Source organism: Geotrypetes seraphini, chromosome 3 (assembly GCF_902459505.1).
Source record: "Geotrypetes seraphini chromosome 3, aGeoSer1.1, whole genome shotgun sequence".
Taxonomy (NCBI): domain Eukaryota; kingdom Metazoa; phylum Chordata; class Amphibia; order Gymnophiona; family Dermophiidae; genus Geotrypetes; species Geotrypetes seraphini.
In genome coordinates this window covers 110,490,801-110,512,321 of record NC_047086.1, presented here as the reverse complement: position 1 = coordinate 110,512,321, position 21,521 = coordinate 110,490,801, and the positions used below count along the sequence as shown (strand labels likewise).

General features: G+C 42.5%; 1 protein-coding gene across 1 annotated transcript; it reads left to right on the top strand.

Moving 5' to 3' along the window:
* The first annotated feature begins 1,896 nt into the window (after positions 1–1,896).
* Positions 1,897–19,461, top strand: MRPL19 (mitochondrial ribosomal protein L19). Its single transcript, XM_033938763.1, has 6 exons — positions 1,897–2,052; positions 6,383–6,497; positions 8,116–8,234; positions 9,331–9,465; positions 12,148–12,329; positions 16,434–19,461. Exons 1-6 carry the CDS (start codon positions 1,995–1,997, stop codon positions 16,653–16,655), a joined length of 831 nt encoding a protein of 276 aa, XP_033794654.1. The 5' UTR covers positions 1,897–1,994; the 3' UTR covers positions 16,656–19,461.
* The last annotated feature ends 2,060 nt before the right edge of the window (positions 19,462–21,521 follow it).

The window sequence follows — 21,521 nt, the reverse complement described above, 5'->3', positions numbered from 1 at the left end:
TTATTCACACCTTCAAAGAAGTCAAGCAAATTGGTGAGGTAAGACCTCTTTTTTATCGTTGGTCGTGGCAGTATTAGTTCTGATGCTCATGGGAATTCTATGAGCGTTGGAGCTAATGCTGCTAGGGCCAGCGATAAAAAAGTCTAACGTGACTTTGTAAAAGAGGGGGGGGGGGATAAATCATGTTTGTCAACATGCTCCACAATTTTATTTTTTTTATAATTGTTTCAACTATGTTGCCCAGCACTGATGTCAGGTTTACCAGTCTGTAATTTTCCAGATCTCCCCTGGAACCCTTTTTAAAAACCAGTGTAACATTGGCAACCCTCCAATCTGCAGATACTACAGACAATTTTAGCAACAGGTTACACAGATCACTAACAGGAGATCAGTAATTTCATTTTTGAGTTCTTTCAGTACTCTGCAATGTATGCCATCTAGTCCAGGTGATTTATCACTATTTAACTTGCCAATTTGGATTTGTATGTCTTACAGGTTCACTGAAATTTCTTTCAGTTCCTCTGCATCATCACCCTTAAAAACCATTTCTGGTTCAGATAGATCTCTTACATCTTCTTCTGTAAAGACAGAAGCAAAGAATTCATTCAGTATCTCCACTATGGCATCCAGCATCTCTCTCATTCCCTACCTCTCAAGCTTCCTCTGTGTTGTCTAGCATTTCTAACTTCCTTCCCCTCCCCTAAAGTTTAACACTTCTTTCCCTCCCCCTCAAAACTCCTGCATTTCTCCCTTTCCTTCTTCCCTCCCATGATTTCCAGCATCTCCCCCTTCCCCTTAATCACCTCCTTTATGTCTCTTTCCTCCCCTGCTTCCTTGATCTCTAGACCAGTGATTCCCAACCCTGTCCTGGAGGAACATCAGGCCAATCGGGTTTTCAGGCTAGCCCTAATGAATATGCATGAGAGAGATTTGCATATGATGGAAGTGATAGGCATGCAAATTTGCTTCATGCATATTCATTAGGGCTAGCCTGAAAACCCAATTGGCCTGGTGTTCCTCCAGGACAGGGTTGGGAACCACTGCTCTAGACTATTTCTCTTACCTTCTCCCTATCTCTTTCTTTTTTCTGCCTGCCCCACAATTTCCAGCACATCTCTTTTCCTCCTTCCTGAATAATACTGTAATACCAGTGGTCTCAAACTTGCGGCCCGGGAGCCACATGCGGCCCACCAGATACTATTTTGAGGCCCTCGGTATATTTATCATAATCACAAAAGTAAAATAAAATAGTTTCTTGATCATATGTCTCTTCAGCTATAAATTACAATATTATTATTAAGACTTAGTCAAAAGGAAAGATTTATAAACTATAAAGAGCTTTACCTCATGCAAAATTTTCATTTCTTTAATAAGACATGAACGATTTTTTTCTGAGGCCCTCCAAATACCTACAAATTCAAAATGTGGCCCTGCAAAGGGTTTGAGTTTGAGACCACTGAGTAATACCATTATCCTGCTTACTCTTTCTCTTCCCCATAAACCAATAGACCTCTCATAGCCGCACCAAAGTCAATTGTATATAGATAAGCAAGGAGCTCTGCAAACTCCCGTGCCCGACGTGTCTTGTCTTCTGGTCCTGTCCCCGCAGGATACGGCATGTCAGAGAGGGAGGGAACCAGGCAGAGGACAGAGCACGGCAGTGCAGGGGCTCGTCGCCGCATACTGAAAGCGGCAGTTCAAAACGTGATCACAGTCCGCTTGTTACCCAGATCCGAGAGGATCCGTACAATCCGTCCCCCGCATAGCGCGAACAGCAGCAGCAGACAAATCATGACAGCAGTGCAGTCCACTTTTAAACAGCTGCTGCTTCCGCTAGTAATGATGGGAAGATTCGGAGGATCCGTCTTTTACCACCTCCCCCCCCCCCTCCCTCCACTCACTGACGTCAGATTTCTAGCCTAGGTTTGACTTTGTTGGAATGCTGTCTGCTTGTTTGTGCGCTTGCGCACGCATGCTCAGTGGTTGTGCAAGACATGGCGGCCTGCAGGAGGCGGTTACAAGTTCAGCTCTTCTCCGGGTTCCGTTTGAATTGTGAGTATTACGGCAGGATGCTTTGTCGGTTTAAAAGTTTTATGTGACTGGAAATGTGTAATTTTACCTCTTTTTATGTTCCTAATTAAGTCCGTGATCAAAGCTGAATGGTAGTAATTGCTCTCCCTTCATTCACCGATCTTCCAGTCTTTAGATAATTTGCAAGGAGATAACATACAGTATCTATTTGTCCCTGGGCTGTAAAAACCATTTGTGTTAAGGATTTGGCTGAGATTTGCACAGCTGCCAAGTTATCCAGTTCCAGGAGGGAAATTGTAGGCTAGGCCTGAGTTTCAGACAACCTTATCGGGCTGCATTGTGATATCTGGCAGCACTGATTCAATGGGCAAAGCTCTGGCTAGAAATCCAACAGTGCTTTGGAATTTGAATTTTAAACCAGGACTGGACAAAAAAAGTCTACCTTGTGAAACTAGGTAATCTGGCAGCTCTGGATTTGTCAACTACTTCCCAAGACTGCATTATTTATTATTTTTAGTATTTATATACCATTTATAGCCTAGGTGGTTTACATTTAGGTACTCAAACATTTTTCCCTATCTGTCCAGGTGGGCTCACACTATTTGATGTACCTGAGGCAATGGGGGATAAAGGCCCCAATTCACTAAAGTCAGCAATTGTTGCTAACCGACCCAATTCACAAACGTGTGTTTTCCCCCTCGATTGCCCATTTTCCGTTCCGGCCATACAGATTAGTAAAACCCCATGCAAAATAGCCAAGCAATTGATTCACTTACATTGCTTGGCTATTTTCCATTGGGTTTTATGATCTTAAAAACCCAACTGCTGTAACCTAACTGATGAAAAAAAAATGGCAGACCTGTTGGTAACACAGTTACCTTCAAGATACTAAAAATGCCTTCAAAACATCAGACCCGTATCTAAATCTTTTATAGCAGAAAAAGGGGGTACCAAGATGATCAACATAAGAATTGCCGCTGCTGGGTCAGGCCAATGGTCCATCATGCCCAGCAGTCCGCTCATTCGGCGGCCCTCAGGTCAAAGACCAATGCTCTAAATGAGTCCAGCCTCACCTGCTTACGTTCCAGTTTAGCAGGAACTTGTCCAATTTTGTCTTGAAACCCTGGAGGGTGTTTTCCCTTATAACAGACTCCGGAAGAGCATTCCAGTTTTCCACCACTCTCTGGATAAAGAAGAATTTCCTTTCGTTTGTACGGAATCTATCCCCTTTCAACTTTAGAGAGTGCCATCTCATTCTCCCTACCTTGGAGAGGGTGAACAGTCTGTATTTACCTACTAAATCTATTCCCTTCAGTATTTTGAACGTTTTGATTAAGTCCCCTCTCATTCTCCTCTTTTCAAGGGAGAAGAAGTCCAGTTTCTCCAATCTCTCACTGTACAGCAACTCCTCCAGCCCCTTAACCATTTTAGTCGCTCTTCTCTGGACTCTTTTGAGTTGTACCATGTCCTTCTTCGTGTACGGTGACCAGTGCTAGACGCAGTACTCCGGGTGAGTGCGCAAAATGGCCCGGTACAGCGCCATGGTAACCTTCTCCGATCTGTTCGTGATCCTCTTCTTAATAATTCCTAGCATTCTTTTCATAGTGAATTAACAATCAAATATTAATTGTCATCACAACTTATAAGTTGTTATCATAAATATTATTTAATATTAATTTCTACTATTAGTTTTTATCATAAATACTCAAATTTTCCCTTTTGAATAACTAAACTAGGGGTGGGCATATCATAACTATGCAGACGACAATCTTCAGAACCTCTTACGATTTATATATCATTTCAAGTCCCCGTCTTGTATATCTTTATAATCATTTATGCCCACCACCACCTACCATCCCTCATCTTTTTTTTCTTATCTATTATTTATTAATAACCCAACTTTTTACGAGGGTCATTTCATAAATAATGTATACTATTTTTTTTCAAGTATTTCTTTACAATCCTTCAATATAGTCTCTCTGCTTTGCAGTGACCATGTCTCAATGTCCGGGAAGCTTCATTATCCCATCCAAGATACCGTTTTTGTTCAGTTGCCGAATGGCTCGGGTACTGGCAGAAAAAAGCTCTTCCAGAGATGCAAAATGATGTCCATGCATAGGTTGTTTCAACTTTGGAAAAAGGTCGAAGTCTGGTGGACTCATGTCTTGGACTGTAGGGAGCATGAGGTAACACCTCCCAGCCGTATTTGTGTAATTTTTCAATGGCGAGTGAAGAGCTCCATCTTCCCCACAGCCAAAAAAATTTTGATGAGCTCAATCAAAAGTCAAACAAACGAATATTTTTGCTTGTGATCATGAAGGCATCATATCATTACAGACAAAGTTTCATGTGGAAGAATTGTCACAGCAGTGTATTATCGTGATTTTTTTGCAAAAAAATGTGCAGAAAAATAAACAAAACCTGACCTCAGTTGCTCTTGGCTGGGCCACCCATTCTTCACAACGCTTGCCTACACATAGGGAATGTCATCATTGAAAAACTACACAAATATGGCTGGAAGTGATCCCAGAAAAGAGATTTTTTAAAATCTTTTTACGACATTGTGCAGAGACAACACCATATGGTCGGCAATCATGATAACTAAATAAGGTGCTGAAGATGTTTTGATGAATAGAGGCAACGCATGTTTAATATCCCCCAAGGAAGACCAATTTTAGATTGAAACGCTTACAAAAAGGAAGGGTGTCGGCAGTCTTTACTACTTGTCAGCGTTGACGGTGGCAGGATCCACTAAGATAAATGTTGCCTTATATATAAGAAGTAAAATTTCTCCAGTTATAGGTTCTATATAAATGGTTTTACAGATACATTATTTATGGGTATTAAAAGGTTGGGATATTAATAAATAATAGATAAGAAAAAAAGATGAGGGATGGTAGGTGGTGGTGGGCATAAATGATTATAAACACATACAAGACGGAGACTTGAAATGATATATAAATCATAATAGGTTCTGAAGATTGACATCTGTATAGTTATGATATGCCCACCCCTAGTTTAGTTATTCAAAAGAGAAATTGTAAGTAGTTATGATAAAAACTAATAGTAGAAATTAATATTAAACAATATTTATGATAACTTATAAGTTGTGATGACAATTAATATTTGATTGTTAATTCACTATGAAAAGATATTTGATCATCTTGGTATCCCCCCTTTTTTTTGCTATAAATGGACTGATATTTTGCATGTATTCCGCCAAACAGATATATATGGCAGGATGGATGCCCACCCCCTCCTGCTGTCGGGCCCCTCCTCCCCTTATACCTTTAAGTCAGGAGCAGAGGGGTGCTCATTCAGACCCTCCTACTCCGGCCGCTGTCTACGCAATTTGGGCCTAAGGCCCCTCCCTGGTGTACCGGTATGGGGATGGGCGATGGTGGGGAGGGGGGGTTCTGAAGGCAAGAGGGAGTGGGCATCCCTCCTGCCATATTTAAAAGTTCAGCTTGTGGGGGGAGTGTCTGATAGAAGGTAGTGGGCATCCCTCCTTCCATTTGTGGGTCGCTGTTTGCGGGGATCTTTGAGGGAGGGCCGGCGGTGGGGGATTTTTTTAATTATTCTTTTTATGGGACAGATATTTTGCTTGTGTAATACATGCAAAATATCTGTGCCATGAAAAAAAACAACAACCCAGCAGAAGTCCTGACAACAGTGAGAGGAGGCTGCTTCCCCTGTCACTACTGTTAGGACTCTGCGCGTGTCTCAATCACTTACTGAGCGATTTAGTCGGTGAGTTTGCATGCAAATGATTTGCACCTATGTGCAAATCATTTGCATGCAAACTTAATAGTGAATCAATCGCTGTTGGAAAATCGGCCAACAGCAATTGAGCCGCTATTGTTAGTGAATGTAGGCCTAAGTAACATGCCCAAGGTTACAAAGAACAGCATGTAATTTGAACCTACAACCTCAGGGTGCTGAGGCTGTTGCTCTACCCACACTGTACCAAACACACTTTTTTTAAATTTTGAGAATTTAAGTAGTATAATACAACTATCTTAATGGCTTCATTTCTGGAAGATAATCTGTTTTTGTTCTGTTGTTGCTAGAAACGTATCTGAGAGTGTGGCGCAGTGGTTAAAGCAACAGCCTCAGCACTCTGAGGTTGTGGGTTCAAACCCACACTGCTCCCTGTGACGTGACCCTGGGCAAGTCACTTAATCCCCCCATTGCCCCAGGTACATTAGATAGATTGTGAGCCCACCAGGACAGGCAGGGAAAAATGCTTGAGAACCTGAATAAATCAATGTAAACCGTTCTGAGCTTCCTTGGGAGAACAGTATAGAAAACTGAATGAATAAATAAATCAGTTCTTTTTATGTCTTTTAAGGGTCCTTGCATTCCTCCAGCAGATTCTTGAGTATTGGAGATGATGAACCTTCCCAGTTTCAACCCCCTCCAAAACCAGTTATTGTGAACAAAATGGTTCAGTCATCACAAAGGAAGTAAGCAAAGTGATTATAGGATCTTGGGTATGGAGACTGTTTAGTATTACTAAATTTATGTGCATCGTCTGTACTTTCTATTTCTAACATGCCCCCTAACAACTGAGGAGCCCCATTTTGCTTTTTCTTAGCGTCCTTACCACACCAGTCCAGAACTTAGGTTACGTTGGTCAACCAGGGAATGGAGACAGAAAACCAAAGTAGTTCTTCATTACTTACCCCTTAAGAGCACCATGTAGCCTCAGAAAGCTCTGCATTTCTCTGATTTCAACTGACAGACCATTCAGCTCCTGGACTGAATAGTTCACAGTAGCTCCTTAGTCAGTTGCCACTGGTTAAGTTGAACTAAACGTCTTTGTGGTGTAGAATAGTAGCTAGATTAGAGGATCCAGGTCCCTCTCCTCTGATTCTATGTGGTCCCAGAAAGGGTCCTTACTACTTGTGGTTTGTTTTTTGCTGCTCTTTGGGCTGTTGACAACGTGAGTGAAGTAAACATACTGCCTTTCTGCTTCTGCTTCCTGGCTCTGCATAGGTGGGAAGTTAATAGGTTGAAGATGTGACAGATAGGAGGGATGACAGTGGGTGAGCTAGCACTGAGTAGGTAAGTGGGAATCGGATCGGAGGAGTAGGTAGTGGGTTTGGTGGATTAGAGATGTGCGGTTTCCTTCTCAGTGATTTCAGAGAAGGAGGAGAGGGTGGCAGGTGTTGAGAGGAGGTTAGCAGAAGGGACAGATGGAGGGGGAGGCAACCTGGTTGAGAGCTGAAGGTGAATCTTTTGGATCTTATTGTAGAAGAACTCTGCCTTATTCTGGGGAGAAGTTGAAGGGGGGATAGGAGGTGAGGGTGCTTTGAGTAGTGAGGTGAAAAAACTATGAGGGTTGGAGCTAAGAAAAGTAGGGAGGGAGGGGTCCAAAGTAACGGACACAGGAGTGCAGGTAGTAGATGCAAGGGGGTCATCCAGGGATGGGGATTTGGCAACTGACGCATGAAATTGGAGGAGTAGAGAAGAGAATGATATTATTGGAGAGGACAGTTTGGTTGACACTCTTGTATGATATAGTAGCTGAGGAGAGGGATGAGGCAGCGGTGGAGAGGGCTCTAGGGTCAATAGCCTGAATATTCCTGAGTGTTTCCACTATTAGTGATTTCCTCTCCCCCACAGCTTGGACTTCTGAATCGCTTCTCTCCCCCCTCACCCCCGCAGTACACTTCCTACATCCTGTTTGGGTATTCCTTCCCAGCTCCACCTGTAAAAAGCAAGAGCAATACTATCTTTCAAAATGGCAGCATCTTATTTCTAGGGTATGTACCAAAACACTACTAGGGGTCAGTCTGCCAAATAAGGTGTATGTGGTTGGGGGGGGGAGGAATTGCTGGAGGTAGGCATGATTGGACATTGCTCCTACATTTTAGAGGTGGGGGATTAGGAAATCTGGGGAAGGGATGGGAGGTCATTCCTTGCCTGGTTTTGAGATTTGCTTTATCCTACTGTAGTAAATTTCCTTCATAGACTAGATGTGGAGTTTGGTATGATAACTGACTGCAGGTGGTTGGCCTATGAATGATGATTTGTTCAAAACAGCTTGGTTGCTTACATATTTTTCTGGTTATTGTGCAGGTTCTTGAGCCCTGAATTCATCCCACCTAGAAGTAGAAAAGACCCTTTTAAATACTATCTTGAAAGAATAGATATGGTAGCAAGAAGAAAATTGTTGAATATTCCAGAGTTCTATGTAGGTGAGTAAATATGTTTTGTGTTTCCTGGTTTGGGGGTTTGTTTGTTGTATTTTGGGTTTTTTTCCTATCTCTTAATACAGTCTGTGGATTACTAGGTTTTAAGTATCTGTGATTCAGCCCAGTAGTTAGAGCAGAGATTCTCAAACCTGTCCTGGGGGAATCAGGCCAATCAGGTTTTTAGGATATCCAGGATGAATATTTATAAGATTGATTTGCATATACTGCTTCTTTGGTATTCAGACCTTTCTCATGAATATTCAATGTGGATATCCTGTAAACCTGACTTGCTGAAGTTCCCTAAGGACAGGTTTGGTAATCACTGGGTTAGAGTAATGGACTGAGAACTAGGAAAACACAGTATTCTCCTCCTGATGCTCTATGTGACATTGGGCAGGTCACTTCACCTTCCATTGCCTCAAGGATAACCTATTTTAAATCTTTTAGGGCAGGGAAATAGCTATAGCACCCAAATTTGTAAACTCTTGCATTTGGATTTGGGAAAGCTAAGTAATTAAATCTAATTCCCAACGCCTGTGGATGGTTATTTGTATACAGTTGAAGAAATGTCTTTGCCAATCTGTCATTATTTTTAGTTTGCATAGAAGCCGCACAAAGTACTTTACGCTTTCTATGATTTTTTGGAGGGTTCACTGAATGAGCACATGCAATTCTCTGTCTCTCCCTAGATTTCTGACATTGCTTAACAATTTTTCCTGTGAAGTATTTTCTCTGAAGAGCAAATACCAAGCGAAGGTTAAAAAGAACCAATGCTGCACAATAATAGAGAAGAATCCAAAAACACAAAGGTGGAACAAAAGTTCCTGGACGCTCAGGTAGCTTTTGATGCAAATATTTTTATATTCAAAATGTCAAATAAAAACAACTTGGATAAAACAGAGTTTGTATTTGACATTTTATAAATAATACATATTTGCACCAGAAGCTACCTGAGCGTCCAGGAACTTTTGTTCCACCTTTTGTGTTTTTGGTATTTTCTCCGAAATCACATTGGGTCAAATGATCATACTGCTCAAACCCTGTATATAAACATTATTGCGGCACTGTTACATTTTTGTTTTCTGCTTTCCAATAACAGGAAGTATTCTTGCTGTGACCATGTCGGATCCACATGCCAGCGGCAAAGTAAACAAGTTTGTAGGAATCTGCACGCAGCGATCAGGAAAAGGACTCGGAGCTACATTTGTGCTGCGTAATATCATAGAAGGGCAAGGCATGTTGACAGCTTTAAGTTCTGCTTTAAAAGTGGGGAATAAACTGAGTTTAAAGGAAACTGGGAAGATAATTGTATGTTTGGCTCTTGCTTATACAGGTGTCATTCATTAAGGAACATAAATCTATTGCCCTTGGTCACCTGAAGTAAAAAATGAACAGTGATATATCCAATTTGGGGGCGGTAGGCTTGTGCCACACAGGGCAGCAGTTCACCAAGCAAATACTTTCCAGCTGTGTATGGCAATATACCTTTCCAAAGTTTTATGTAATTTGGAGGAGTGCCATGCTGCTTGATTTATCTGTCAAGGAATAAAAGCTCTTTGGTGGGGCTTAGCAGAGAGCTCTAATACTGTCTGGAGTAGGAATCCTGCTTTTTAGTATCTGTGTTATGTTACAGAGAAATAAATCAGCTTAGTTTGCTGGTTGTGTGGATTGAAATATTGCAAAGCTGCATTCTTCTTTCCTAATCTGTCTTTTGACAGAATAGTGATCTTCTAATTGATGAAAGACAAAGTTACAGACTACCCTAACCACTGCTGCACTAAAACCAAAATCTGCCCATTTTTTGCCTACCTTCCAGTGGAGGAGAAGAAGGCAATCAATGATGGACAAATGGGCATTAAAGATTTTTATTTTTGCATTGCATTGCTGTGATTAATGTGACTAGACAATCACTATAAACATTTTATATAATGGCTCCCAGAAATTGGTGTGATGAATGATATAGATGGCTTATATAAATACTTTTATTTTCATCAGATGGCTTGTAGACTTTTAAAAGATATTTGGTGCTAGTTTGCCAGAGATGAAAAGCTCCTAGCCGGCCAAATAGCATATAGCCAGCTATCCACCAATATTTAGTATGAGATGGCCAGCTGATTCAAAATACTGCAATGAAATTGATATATGGTCTGAAGAGATACAATACTGTTTTTATATTTTATATGAAACTTCATTGGCTGCCTATAGAGAAACGTGTGGAGGGGCATAATCAAAAGAAACGTCTAAGTCCAATTTGGACGTAGGGTCTAGTCGCCAAAGTTGGCAGCGCCAAGCTGTCCATTCTCAAAAAATATGTCCAAATATTTTTTTTTTCTTTTTCGAAAATTATCTGTACGTCCAGGCATTTGATCGTCCAGACCGCCAGGACATCTATCTTTATACTATATTCTCATCCAAATATTCATCCAAGTCCCAAACACCCAGAACAAGATCTTTTGGATGTGGGAAGGGCCAGAATTGTGATGGACTGGCCACCCAGACATAGCAAGAGAGCAGTGGGGCACCTTATATGGCACTGCTATGAACTTCACAAAAAGGATACCACATAAACATCTCACCACAACTCCCTTATAGGTCATAATGAGACCCACTATACCCACCTGTCTACAATCCAATAGCCCTTACGGCTGCAGGTGGCACCTATATGGCAGTACAGTAGGGTTTTGGTGGACTCACATTTTTCACCATGAATGTAGTAGTTAGAGTAGCTTATGGGCCTGGGTCCTCCACTCTATAGATCACTAGCCCACCCCCAGACTACTTAAGTCATCTCTGTGAAGCTGTACTAGGCTTTCTTATACCAGGTGCTGATGTTCTGGAGGCAGGTATGTATGTTTTCTGATTTTTATGGGGGGGATCAGTGATTACTGGGAAGTGTGCTTTGTCCCTGCTGTAGTTATCTGGTCACTTTGGATACATTATGGGCACTTAGACCTGTTTTTAGATTGCCTAAGTCACAATGTATAAGTTCCATCTAGGCAGTCCCATCAAACTTTCGTTTATCCCTGCAGTACGACTAAGTCGGCCTACATCCCGCTCTAACCACTCTTTCAAGAATGGCCCTTTCAGCTCTGGGCGCACAGCAGGATTCAGAGGCCTAAAAAGTCTCTGGATACCTGTCTTTTAGGTCATTCAAGTGCCAATTTGGATGGGTTTTTAGATGTATTTTTCTTTCGATTATGAGCCCCTTAGAGTTTTTAACTGTTTGTCTGATTCATCATATTATAAAGGGCAGAGGCTTCTGATCATCTCACTTTGTTCGTTTCACATTTGCATCATTCATCTAATAGATTGCGTAATACATTTTTATTGCAGTTTCTCCCTTTGAGGTATATGTTTTAAATGTCAATTTAATTCTTCTTTTACATATGCTGCTATTGTTATTTGGAATGATTTACCTATAGAAATAAGGACAGGTACATTAGATAAGAGTGTGAGCCCACCGGAATACATAGGGGAAAATATTTGAGTACCTGAATAATTTGTAATCCGCATAGAATTGTAGGATATGCGGAATATAAATAAATAGCCAATTAAGCCAATATTCATTGGCTGGCCAGATAAATCCTAGCAGCCAGAGACAGACCTGCTCTTTAGGCAGGTCTATGTGGCCTCTAAACTTAGCCAGCAACTGCTCAATATTGGCATTGACTGGCTATATTGCATAACAGCTGACTTTGCCTATTCATAGTTGCTAGGAAAGACTGAAAGATTGCTTCTGCTCTCCCTACACCTCCCAACCAAATGAGTTTGGTATTTAGCATTACTTGCTCACTTATGTCACATAGCCTACGTGCTACTGTTTAAAAGTCAAAACTAAGGTCTGGTATTTTGAATCTGCCGCATGGTAAAGAAATTTAACAGTGGTATTTGTATTGGATTTTGCCTTTGTGTTCAGGGGTTGAGATACGCTATGATATGTACAGTCCTCGCATTCAGGAGATCCAGGTGTTAAAATTGGAGAAGAGACTAGACGACGACTTGATGTATTTGCGAGATGCACTTCCAGAATATAGCACCTTTGATTTCAATATGAAACCTGTAATTCATCCTGTCAATGAAGAGATTCCTGTAAACCAGGTAGCAGTTCTTTTTAGTATAAAAATCTGAGTGTGAGGGGAAAAAAAGGACCAGGCAGCCTAGTCAGTTTAACTTCTGCTGCAGTGCTGTGGATCCCATTTGCTATCTGGCTCTTCCTTACGTAACTAAGGATCCTGTGCTTTTTTAGGAAAATATCTACTGTACTAGAACGTAACTCACTTTGAGCTATAAATAAAAAGGGCTTGAGCCGAGCCAACAATGCTTTCCCCTTCCCTGCCTTTTATATTTTCTTGAGTGCTGCCTTGACTGGGTGGCTGTGCATACAACCACCTTTTCTGTGAAGCAATGTTTTCTAACCATAGCCCTTTCAATCCTTTTGTGCCTCATATGACTTTTTTACTGTTTTTCTTGTTATCATGGATTTTTTTTTTCCAAATTGAATGAAACAGTGTTGTGGCCATGTAAGTTCACTATTTAAAGGTAATGTATAGAAATAAAACAAAATCATAAAGGAAATAAGGTGATACCATTTTATTGGACTAACTTAATGCATTTTGGCCTGGATTCTATAAATGGCGCCATTTATAGAATCACACCTTCAGGAAAGATACATGCCAGAAATGTAGGCCAGGGTTTTCAAGGCCTACATTTTCAGTGCCTGCCTTTTACATGCATCGCGCCTACACCCAACACCACCATGAAAGCACTTCAGTGGTAGTTAGAGACAAAGAGGTGACAAAGCAGTTTGAATTTCTTTGTAGTGGGAAGAAAGCCAATGCCTTTCCAAAATTTAAACTGCTTTGTCAACTCTCTGGTGGGTATAAAAATATTTCATCATTTTGATTTCAAGGGTCTTACGTTCTTGGATTGTCCTAAAATCATTGGTGCAGTGTTCCATTTTTACAAAAATGTTGTCCGACAGACGTGACATCATGCTTGGCATTGCAATTTTTAATATCTGTGTAAATTGATCCTAGTTTGTAGCATCTGGCCTGTTTCACCAATGTAGCACTCTTCTTTGCACTTTTTGCATTGAATAAGAAAATGAGCATGTGAATGATCTCTTAAGTTGAATGTTTTTCCATGTGACTGTGGGATCCTGTGAGATGTTGATAGAAACTGTTGTGTCTAGAACATTGACTACTCCCCAGAAAAAGTCAATCTTGAATTTAATTGTAGGATGGTATGTACTAATATTGAAAGAATTGTAAAATTATATGAGAGTCTCCTTTAGAGAATGACATGGTGAATGTTACCCACGGGTAACCCGCCGGAACGGGGAAAACAGTTAACTGGTTGCCGCAGGTACAGGACAAGGCCATTCACTGCCCTGCGGAGTGGTGAACAGCCTTGTTTCCGCAGTAAAAGATCTGCCGTTGCCTCTCTTCCTTCCCCTCTGGATCAGCAGCTTTCCTCATGATCATGAGTGCAGCAGCAGCCCCCCCCTTGCCAGTCCAGCAGTTACCCACCCTCCCTATCGTGGGTGGAACAGTCCCCCACCCTTGCACCCAATGCATTCGCCGCTGAGGATTCCATTTATAAACAGGCCCCCCCTCCTCTGAAACCGACCCAGAAGGCTTCCCTCTGATATCAGAGCTGACGTCGGAAGGAAGCCATTGCACGTAGTTGACCCAAAAGCCGATGTCCTGGCAATCAAGTGCCGCTGAAGACAAGAAGAAGCAGTCAAGCTGGAAGGAGGATGGTTGAGGTAACTTGGATCCTAGGCTGACCAGAAAGGCTGACCAGAGCTGATGTTAGAGGGAAGCCTTCCACTTCGGTGAAGGGGGGCTTGCCCAGCTGGACAGCCCTGAAGGGAACAAGTAAGGGAGAGAGGGGATAACTTGAGACAAAGGGAGGAAAGCGTTGGGACATGGGGGGGGCATGAATTTGGGACAAAGGCTGGAAAGCAGGGAGGGGGACATGAACTCAGGACACAGAAGGAAGGGAGGAGGCATGAACTTGGGTCACAAGGAAGGGAATAGAAGGGAGAATTGTTGGACATGAGTGTGTAAGATGGTGCACATGGGGAAAGGGAAATTGTTGGGCATGAAGAGAGCGAGAGGAGTGAGGTAGAGATACATAGGGAAGAGAAGGATGAGAGGGAGAAATATTGGATATGGCGGTGAGGAGGGAATAGAGCAGTGGTCTCAAACTCAAACCCTTTGCAGGGCCACATTTTGGATTTGTAGGTACTTGGAGGGCCTCAGAAAAAAATAGTTAATGTCTTGTTAAAGAAATGACAATTTTGCATGAGGTAAAACTCTTTATAGTTTATAAAGCTTTACTTTTGGCTAAGTCTTAGTAATAATATTGTCATTTATAGCTAAAGAGACATATGATCAAGAAACTTTTATTTTACTTTTGTGATTATGATAAACATACCGAGGGCCTCAAAATTGTACCTGGCGGGCCGCATGTGGCCCTCGGGTAGCGAGTTTGAGACCACTGGAATAGAGGGACAGCTTAAAGGGGATGCAAGGGGGAGGAAAGTGGCATGGTGCTGGAGAGGGACCCTGACAAGTGAGTTAAGAGAAGACAAAAGAAAACAGAGACCAGCACATGAGACCAACATGATTTGAAGAATAAAATCACGAGACAACAAAAGGTAGAAAAAAATAATTTTATTTTCTATTTTGTGATTAGAATATATCAGATTTGAAATATGTATCCTGCTAGAGCTGGTGTTAGATATAACTGGGGACTGCAAAGTCCAGGCTGTGCTTCTTTAGCTTCCAGCTGGCTTGGGGCTCTCTGACCAGGGGGCATTTGCACTCCCCTAACACTATTCCTGTCATGTGTGACTGCGGCATTTTGTAATAATTTGGCTTATTCAGTTTTCTCGATAGTGGAGGGGATCTAAGTGAAGGCAAGGGGGGGGGGGAGATGGATTTTGTTGATCCTTGCTCTGTATATTATTTGTGTTTATAAAATGACACTTGTACAGAATATTGTTTCATTTTATGCTTTAATAAAATAAATTCATTATAAAATCATAGCTATGTGCGGATGGGATCAGATAGTTTGCATGGATGGGGCGGGGACCGAGCTCACGGAGACAGGGACAAATTTTTTTCCCTGTGTTATTCTCTAGTCTCCTCCCCTGGCGAAGAGCTAGAGGTACGGTGGGGGGGGAGTGAAGGCACATGCATGGCGGGGGTAGAGAGGAGGAGGGGTGCCAGCACCCCCTCCAAGATGGCGCCTGGGGCAGACCGCCCCTCCCACTGCTCAGCATGGTTTTCTTCTTGCTGGCAGTACTGCAAGAGCAGGTACTTCTCACGAGATCGGGGAATACCTACTGAGCGGTAGAAGCCATAAGCTCCTGAGCCTCCGAAAAGCATGCCAGCCCTGGGCAGATGGAAGAAGGGGCTGCTGGCTGTTGCTGGGGCTTGGGGAAGGTAGTAGATGCTATAGTGGTAAAAGGAGCATTACTGGTAGATAATGAGGAGGATAGAAGGGAATTGACTGCTGGAGCTTGGAGAAGGAGAACTGGATTGGGAAGAGGAACTGATGCTGTAAATTTGTGTGTTGGGGCACAATAGAATCTACCCTAAGCACCTGATATAGGTGTGGGAGAAGGAAGAAGCTGATGCATGGGCTGGGAGGGAACAGTTGCTGATTCAAGGAGTTGAAACAGGTGGTGACAGATATGAGAGGGTGTGTGTGTGTGGAGAATGTTTTTAAACCCTGTTTTTTGAGTCTGGGAAAGTACCTAATAGTCTGAAAACCAAACCCTAGAATCAGAAACCCTATTTATAATTATTTTCCAAAAATTAGTAAATATGGTTCATAGTAAAATATAAAGTGCCAAATGAAACTGAAAAATAGCAAATGTTTCATACTTTAGAAAGTTGTTACCTTAGTAAATTAACTGGGAAACGTCAAATTCTAAAGATTTGACTTTGTCCATCCTTAATGTTCACTTCATTTTCTTTTGGCCTACCCTGATTAAACTATATACATTTAGTAGGTATCATTAGAAAGAAATAGCAATATTTTCTGTAAAATAATATTTTACTGTTTACTACATTTTTTTATTTGCAGTTTTTAGTGTACTGTATTGATATGGAAAATTGCTATTGTATGCATTTTAAAAAATTTAATGCTCATAATATGTTCTCTTATTCTCTATTCCAACCATCACAGCTGAAAGTTAAAATGAAGCCTAGACCATGGTCAAAACGCTGGGAACGACCAAAGTACAAAGTGCAGGGAATCAAATTTGAACTTTACTTAACAAAGGAAAAATTGGAAGAAGCAAAGAAGTGGGCCATGCCTTGGTTGGAGTTTGATATGCTTAAAGAGTATGACACTACTAAAATAGAGGAAAGAATCTGGAAAGAAATCAATCCAAAGCTGGGCAAGTGATGCAGATGGATCATGACTGAATTCTGATTTTTACGTTAAAATAAAATTGGTGATGTACAGGCGAGTCATGAAGGCAGACTTCTTCATAGGAAGGTGGGCTGACTTTTTTTTTCAAAATATTTTTATTAACATTTTCAAATTACAACCCAATAATCAACCAGTTCACAATACAGCTTACAAAATCAGCTATTATCATATATCTTTACAATATAACAGTTGTGAATCTACAAAACAACCAATCCTCCACACTGAAGCCCACCCTTACTTCCCACCCTCTCCTATCCAAAGAACATCCAACACTCGGATATACACATGGGTTCTCAGGTCTCAAAAAATAAGGCAATAACAAAGGAAATAAAAATACAAAAACTAAAGGAGAGAACATTCAAGCTTCAGATCTCCATGTCAAATAAGAATCCCAAATTTTATGATAAAGTGGGAGGGTGTGTCGACGGATAGCTGTCAACTTAGACATAAGTTGTAGGTCAGGGGTCTCAAAGTCCCTCCTTGAGGGCCGCAATCCAATCGGGTTTTCAGGAGTTCCCCAATGAATATGCATGAGATCTATGTGCATTCACTGCTTTCAATGCATATTCATTGGGGAAATCCTGAAAACTCGACTGGATTGCGGCCCTCAGGGAGGGACTTTGAGATCCCTGTTGTAGGTAATCCAGACGAGCACACACTCGTCACATATCAGGCAACCCCTTTTGCTTGCAACAGGTAACGATTTCCAGACGTGCTGCCGAAAAAAAGTTGTAAAGCAAATCTGTGCTCCGAGTTCGTAAATCCCAGAATTGGAGCATTGAGCAAACAACAAAATATCAACAATGGGCAGTATTTACGCACTATAGTTACTAACAACTTGCCTACTTCCCGCCAGTACAATCTGACCAATGGACAACAACACCACCACACATGACAAAAGTCACCCCTCTGGCCACACTCGCGCCAACAAAGTGTTGACCCTGACTGATACATCTGGAACAATTTAACCAGGGTTTAGTATCAGCGATGTGATGTTTATAAGGTTTAAATGATGTAATATTGTGTTCTTGATGTAAGATGGAAAAATGAATAAAGAATTTGAATATAGTATTAGCGATAGTAAATTTTATATCCATTTTCAATGAAAGCAAAGGATGTGGAAGTGGCAAGCAGAATTTTATACAGGTATCACCAAGCAGATAAAGAAAGAGTCATCCCCAGATCTGACTCCCATTGAGTTTTATAAGGGTCTGCAGGGGAGCTGCGAGCCAAAAGTGCCTGATAGTCTAGAAATTCCCCCTCTCCCAGTGCCCATCAAAAGAGCCCGTTCCAATTTTGTAATTCTTAAACAAAGATCTCAAAAAGCATTTTTATGTAAGAAGGAACATAATTGAGTTTATAAAAAGGAATCAACATCAATCATCTCAAACTCGTCTTACAAATGCTCAAATGAACACATACCTGTATTGGTCCACACTTCACCTAATGGTCCACACTTCACCTAATGTGTCCATTGTGTGCGGAATGGTTCCTCACCGCCTGGAAAAAAAACCCTGGTGTCAGACAGGCATCTGAGCAAAATACAATCTATCAAGAAACATTTGTCTCTGCACCTGATACCATACACCCAAGGTATGTTATAAATACAGGTTAGGTTCATGGAGATACTGCCTTAAGATACTAATAGGCGCCCATGGTAAGTTCCATAATGAAATACTAGGTGAACATTTCTGAACAATCTGAATCCAGAGCTGATCTAAATAAGAACACAAGGCTTCAATATCCTGTAAATGAGCAGCCTGATAGCCAAAAAAATATGGCAGCCCCATACCATCCTGCAATTTTGGCTGATAAAGAATTGCATGTCGCACCCAAGGTTTTTTGTGCCAAATGAAAGCAAACACTTTTCTGTTAAGACGACAAAAGAAAGCATCTGGAAGAGAAATCGTCAAAGCCATAGAAAGGAATAGTAAGCACGGTAGAAGCATCATTTTTACCGCAGCTTCCAGCCAGTCCAACTCAAGGTAATCCCAGCCATCTAGTTATTTATATAAGCCACTCAACAGTTCTGGATAGTTAGCATCATAGAGCTGAAAACCCCTAGATATTTAAGGGACAAGGATACCCAACGAAATGAAAAATCATGCCGTAACACTGCAACCGTCTCCGGGAGAACAGTCACATTTAAAATCTCAGACTTTACCATATTAACAGTGAAGCTTGAGACATGTGCATAGGCTTGAAAACAGCAAAATACTTCCCATAGAGAGAACTCCGGTTTCTGCAGAAGCAACAAAATGTCATCTGCATAAAGCAAAACTTTACTCTCTCGGTGACCTATAGCAATACCCCGAATACCAAAATGAGCACGGATAGCACATGCCAGAGGCTCTATAGAAATAGCAAATAATAATGGAGAGAGTGCACACCCCTGCCGCGTACCCCTCTGCAGTTCTAATGAATCCAGATAGTGCCCATTTACTTTCAAGCTAGCCAATGGAGAAATATAACAAAGCTTTAACCTATTGCATAAATCTTCCCTTAAACCCCATTTTGTTCATCACTTGAAAAAGAAAGTCCCAATTGACCCTTTCGAACGCCTTGTTCGTGTCCAGGGACAAGATTAAAGTAGGATCACCCTCCCGCTGTGCATGTCAGAGCAAATTCAAGGCCGCCTTAATATTATCAAACGTTTGTCTGCTATGAATAAACCCAGCCTGATCAGTATGTATCAATTTAGGAATGACCATGGGACGACTTTATACTGTAATATTTTACCTGTTTTGATGTATTCTAAATAAAGTTGCTTTTAATATGATTAATGCTGTAGTTTTACATTTCTAATATATCTTATACTGTCAAAGCACAAGTGTGGAGGGGCATAATAAAAAAAAAAGTCTAAGTCCCCTTTTGGCCTAAGGCCCTAAATGCTGAAAGTAGCAGCAGGGAAAATGTCCATTCTCAAAAAAAACATCCAAAATGAGGTTTTTTTTGAGAATGGCCTACCTCTACGTTCAGCAGTTTAATTGCCCAGACCACCACTACATCTAACCTTAGAACACAATATCAATCCAAAAATAGCCCAAGTCCCAAACGCCCAAAACAAGACCTTTTAGGCGAAGGAGGGGCCAGTCCTTCACCTAAAAGCTGGATTCTGTAACCGGAATCAAAAATAACACCAGTTACAGAATCCCCCCCGCAACAATCGCAGCAGGACAGATGCCTCATCTCCCCTGCCGTGATCGCGATCCTCCCCAAACTGCAGCAAATTATGACAGGAGAGATCATGATTGCGGCAAGGGAGATGCCCAATCTCTCCTATCGCGATCCACCCCGGAACCCTGACAATATCGGCAGGAGGGAGCCCATCCCCTCCTGCTGAGGCGCAAGCGCCTGAAACCCCCCCAAATCCTGCAAATAGAGGCAGGAGGGATCCCAGGCCCTCCTGCCCATGGCCTACCCTCCTGCGACCCCCCCCCCCAGACAATACCAGCAGGAGGGAGCCCAACCCCTCCTGCCGAGGCAACCCCCCCCCATCCCCTTAAAATATGGGCAGGAGGGATCCCAGGCCCTCCTGCCAATAGCGCACCCTCCCATGATCACTCCCCCCGAACCCCATAATACCCCCCCACACACACACTTACATTGAGTTGGACAGACGGATGGGTCCCAAGCACATCCGCCTGCCAGGCCCACCATCCTCCAAATGGCAGGCCTATGGCCTGATTGGGCCAGGTGTCTAAGGCCCCGCCCATAGGAGGGGCCTTAGGCGCCTGGGCCCACTGGAATTGGCCCAGATGCCTTAGGCCCCTCCTGTGAGCAGGACCTTAGGCCCATGTGCCTAAGGCCCAACCCACAGGAGGGACCTAGGCAACTGGGCCAATTCCAGTTGACCCAGGCGCCTAAGGCCCCCTCCTATGGGTGGGGCCTGAGGCGCCTGGCCCAATCAGGCCCTAGGCCTACCATTCGGAGGATGGCGGGGCAGACGGGCTTGGGACCTGTCCATCAGGCTAACTTAATGTAAGTGCAGGAGGGGTGAGGTGGGTGTTAGGGGGGAGGGTGTCGTGGGCAGGAAGGGTTGGGCTCCCTCTTGCCGGTATTGTCTGGGGGGGTTGCGGGAGGGTGTGCCCTGGGCAGAAGGGCCTGGGAACCCTCCTGCCTGTATTTGTGGGATTCAGGGGCTCGCGCCGCAATAGGAGGGGTGGGGCTCCCTCCTGCTGGTATTGAGGGGGATGGATTGCGATTGTGGCAGGAGAGATTGTGCATCTCTCCTGCCGTGATCATGATCTCCCCCGAACTGCCGAAATCGCGGCAGGGGAGATGAGCCATATCTCCTGCCGCAATCGTTGCGGTGGGGCGTGGGCAGATTGCCGGGGCTGCTGAGCTGATTGAAGCAGCTGTGATCAACTTAGCTGCCCCTATTCAGAACTTATACATATTTTGAATTGATCTTGGTCTAAGTCAAAACATATAAATTCCAACTGGGCAACCTGTTAAAGTTTTTGGTTATACTTGCTATAAGACTAAGTCTAGGTCAGCCCACCTCCTGCCCTTTCCCCTCCTCTAAAAAATGCCTCTTTTTGCTCTAGGCGTTTAGAGGCAGGGTAAAGGCCTAAGCTGGTTTTACACACATCTAAAACCAGCTTTATCGGTACTTGGACGATCTGGCTTTTTGATCTTCCAAGTACCAATTTAGGCCACTTTTTGTATGGGTTTTTGTGTGTGTGTGTGTGATTATGAGCCCTATAGTGTCTTGTTATTTTAAACTTGGCTTGATTAAACAGGTACCGAAGATAACTCTACTCCTAGACTTTAAAGATCATTTGTAATGTGATTGTCTAGTATGCCCCCTCTTTTAGCCATAAGGCAAAAGCCCAA

Excerpts from the sequence above, each read along its gene's own strand:
- MRPL19 (XM_033938763.1), top strand. The coding sequence starts at position 1,995 with ATGGCGGCCTGCAGGAGGCGGTTACAAGTTCAGCTCTTCTCCGGGTTC. Across the intron at positions 6,498-8,115 it reads GTTCAGTCATCACAAAGGAA|GTTCTTGAGCCCTGAATTCA; the intron begins GTAAGCAAAGTG and ends GTTATTGTGCAG. Across the intron at positions 9,466-12,147 it reads TAATATCATAGAAGGGCAAG|GGGTTGAGATACGCTATGAT; the intron begins GCATGTTGACAG and ends CTTTGTGTTCAG.